The 2557-nt window shown below is 69.8% G+C and overlaps 1 protein-coding gene across 1 annotated transcript; it reads right to left on the reverse strand.

Annotated features, from left to right (window-relative positions):
* Positions 1-1181: 1181 nt before the first annotated feature.
* HRK (harakiri, BCL2 interacting protein) lies at positions 1182-1364 on the reverse strand (the record flags this gene model as incomplete). The annotated part of the gene is made up of 1 exon (XM_074921555.1): positions 1182-1364. A coding segment is annotated over exon 1 (183 nt), but the record flags the coding sequence as incomplete, so codon positions are not given.
* Positions 1365-2557: the final 1193 nt, after the last annotated feature.

A 2557-nucleotide genomic window follows, 5' to 3' on the forward strand; every position in this document is an offset into this window, starting at 1 on the left:
AAATCCATGTCCCAAAGAGCACTTCAGACCACCCAAAATCCCTGAGGTGACCCCACGTATGCTCAGAATCCCTGCAAGCTCCCAGGGCTGAGGGTGCAGAGCTGTCCCCACCAGTCCAGGCAGCGTCACCAGGATGACAACAAGGGTTACAGGACCAGGTGTCCCATCTCCCTGCTGCTGGTTTGCTTGGTGCTCCTGGAGCACAGTGGGGGCTCTAGGAACCAGCAGTAACTGGGCTTGGACGCTTTTCCCTGGCTGGTGGCTTGGGATTCCCCCTGGGGAAAGCCTCCAGCACTGGGCAAGTCATTATCCAAAACACAGAGCCAGGCACATTCAGCCAAAGTCCTAGGCTGGCCCGCTGGGTGGTTATGTGAGGACACCCCACCACCCAGGGACCCTGGTGATGGGTGCCCTGCAGCACCCGTGGGTCTAAAGCCCACCGGGGGATGGCAGGACACAGGGGAAGTTCCTCCCCTCACAAGAGGGCTGGAGGCTTGGCAGGCACGGGGCCGGCAGTCGGGGCGACGCGGGACCTACTCTGATCCCCCCAAGCCACCCTGTGCTGCTGCCGCTGGCCCACGGGGGCCACGGGCTCACCCAGTGCGGGCACGGAGCTGCAACTGTCCCATGAGAGCACGGATGGCCCGGGCGGAGGGGAGGCACAGGGCTGGAAGCCGTCGAAGTTTGGGGAACGAGAAAGGGGGCGTTTGGGGAGTCCTGGGAAAGGGGAAGTTAGAGGAGAGGAGAGGAGAGGAGAGGACAGGACAGGAGAGGACAGGACAGGACAGGACAGGACAGGACAGGACGGTGGGATCTGGCGGCGCCGGTACCGGCAGCCCGAGGCTCCGTGCGCGGCCGCGATCAGCCGCCGCCGCCGGGCGAGGCGCCGGGTACCGCGGACAGCGCGCTCCGCCGGGCCGGGCCCCCCCGCCGGCCCCGGGCCGGGCCCCAGCGCACCGGGCCGTCCCGTCCCGCCCCGTGCCGAGCCGAGCCCCGCCGACCGCCCCGCCGTCCCCGTCCCCGTCCGTCCCCCCTCCCGGCGCGGTGCCGACCTGTTGCGCGTCCCGCCTGCTCCCCGCTCCGGCCAGCGCCCCTCTCGCCTAGAGGCTCCTCCTGCGGATCAGCCAGGCCAGCGCGGCCGCGGGCGTGAGGGCGCACAGCAGGCACACCACGGCGGCCAGGCGCCGGCCGGCCGAGGGGCCGCGGCCCCGCGCCTTGCGCCGCGCCGCCCGCTGCTCCAGCTCATCGCCCAGGCGGCGCAGGCGGGCGGCGACCAGGCGGGCGGCGGCCGAGGGCCGGGCGGCGCGGCCGGGGCTGCAGGGGCAGGGCGCGGGGGGGCCGCCGTGCAGCGCGCAGGGGCACATGGCTGCGCCGCCGCTCGCCGCCCGAGTGCCGCGGCGTGTGCGGGAGGGCGGGAGGGCCGGGGCGGCGGCGGGCGGGGGCCGGGGGGGGGTTACATCATCCCCCGCGGGGCGGCGCTCGGCCGCGGGGAGCGGGCGGGGGGGGGACGGGGACGGCGGGGAAGGGGGGGGGGGCAGTGTGTGGGAGGGGAGAGCGTGGGATGGGGGCGGAGGGGGGGGATTGGGGGGAGGTGTGGGACGGGGGGGACAGGGACTGTGTGGTGGGACGTTCTGTGGTCTGGGGATGGTGTGGGAGTTGGATGGGACGGCGTGGGATGGGGGGCAGTGTGGGGATGGAGGGGACAGCGTGGGATTGGGGGGCTGTGTGGGGATTCAGGGGACATGGCGGGATGGGGGGCAGTGTGGGGATGGAGGAGACAGAGTGGGGATTGGGGGGCTGTGTGGGGATGGAGGGGACTGGGTAGGGATAAGAGGATGGTGTGGGATAAGGGGCACAGGGTGGGGATGGAGGGAACAGCATGGGATGGGGGGACAGTGTGAGGATGGGGGGAAAGTGTGGGATGGAGGGATGGTGTGGGGATGCAGGGGACGGTGTGGGGAGAGGGGAGACAGCGTGGGGATGCAGGGGACGGTGTGGGGATGCAGGGGACAGGGTGGGGATGCAGGGGACAGGGTGGGGATGCAGGGGGACAGTGAAGGGATTACACAGAGCCAGAGGGGGATTTCATCACCCAGAGCATTACCGATTCTGATCACATTTCAGGTGACCGAAGGAGGAGTGCACAGCCTCCCTACCAGCCCCTGGGCACTGACCCAGTGGGTTGCGGAGCCCCCCCAGCCAACAGAGCACAGGAGCCAGGCTGGGACCCCCCAGGCAGGACTCCCTGTCACCCATTAGCCCTGGCACAGCAGCAGGGGCTCCCTGTGGGGCAGGAAACACCCCAGGCTGGCCTGTTTCCCTCCTGCTTGGAAAGGAGGCTGCTGGCCCCCCCCTCCTTGGCAGATCACCCTGGTATTGCAAAGGGCTCTAGGGAGACCCTCCTGTGGGGGGTCACCTTCTTCACAACCCATCCACCCTCCCTGGAGCAGCCCCACGTCCCACTCCAGGGGCAGCTCCTGCTCTGCAATCCCTCTGCTGGCAAGGCTCACCACGGGCTGCGTATGCACCCCGGAGAGATTCTCCTCTAAGTCCAAAT

This window comes from Athene noctua, chromosome 17 (assembly GCF_965140245.1).
Source record: "Athene noctua chromosome 17, bAthNoc1.hap1.1, whole genome shotgun sequence".
NCBI classification, from domain to species: domain Eukaryota; kingdom Metazoa; phylum Chordata; class Aves; order Strigiformes; family Strigidae; genus Athene; species Athene noctua.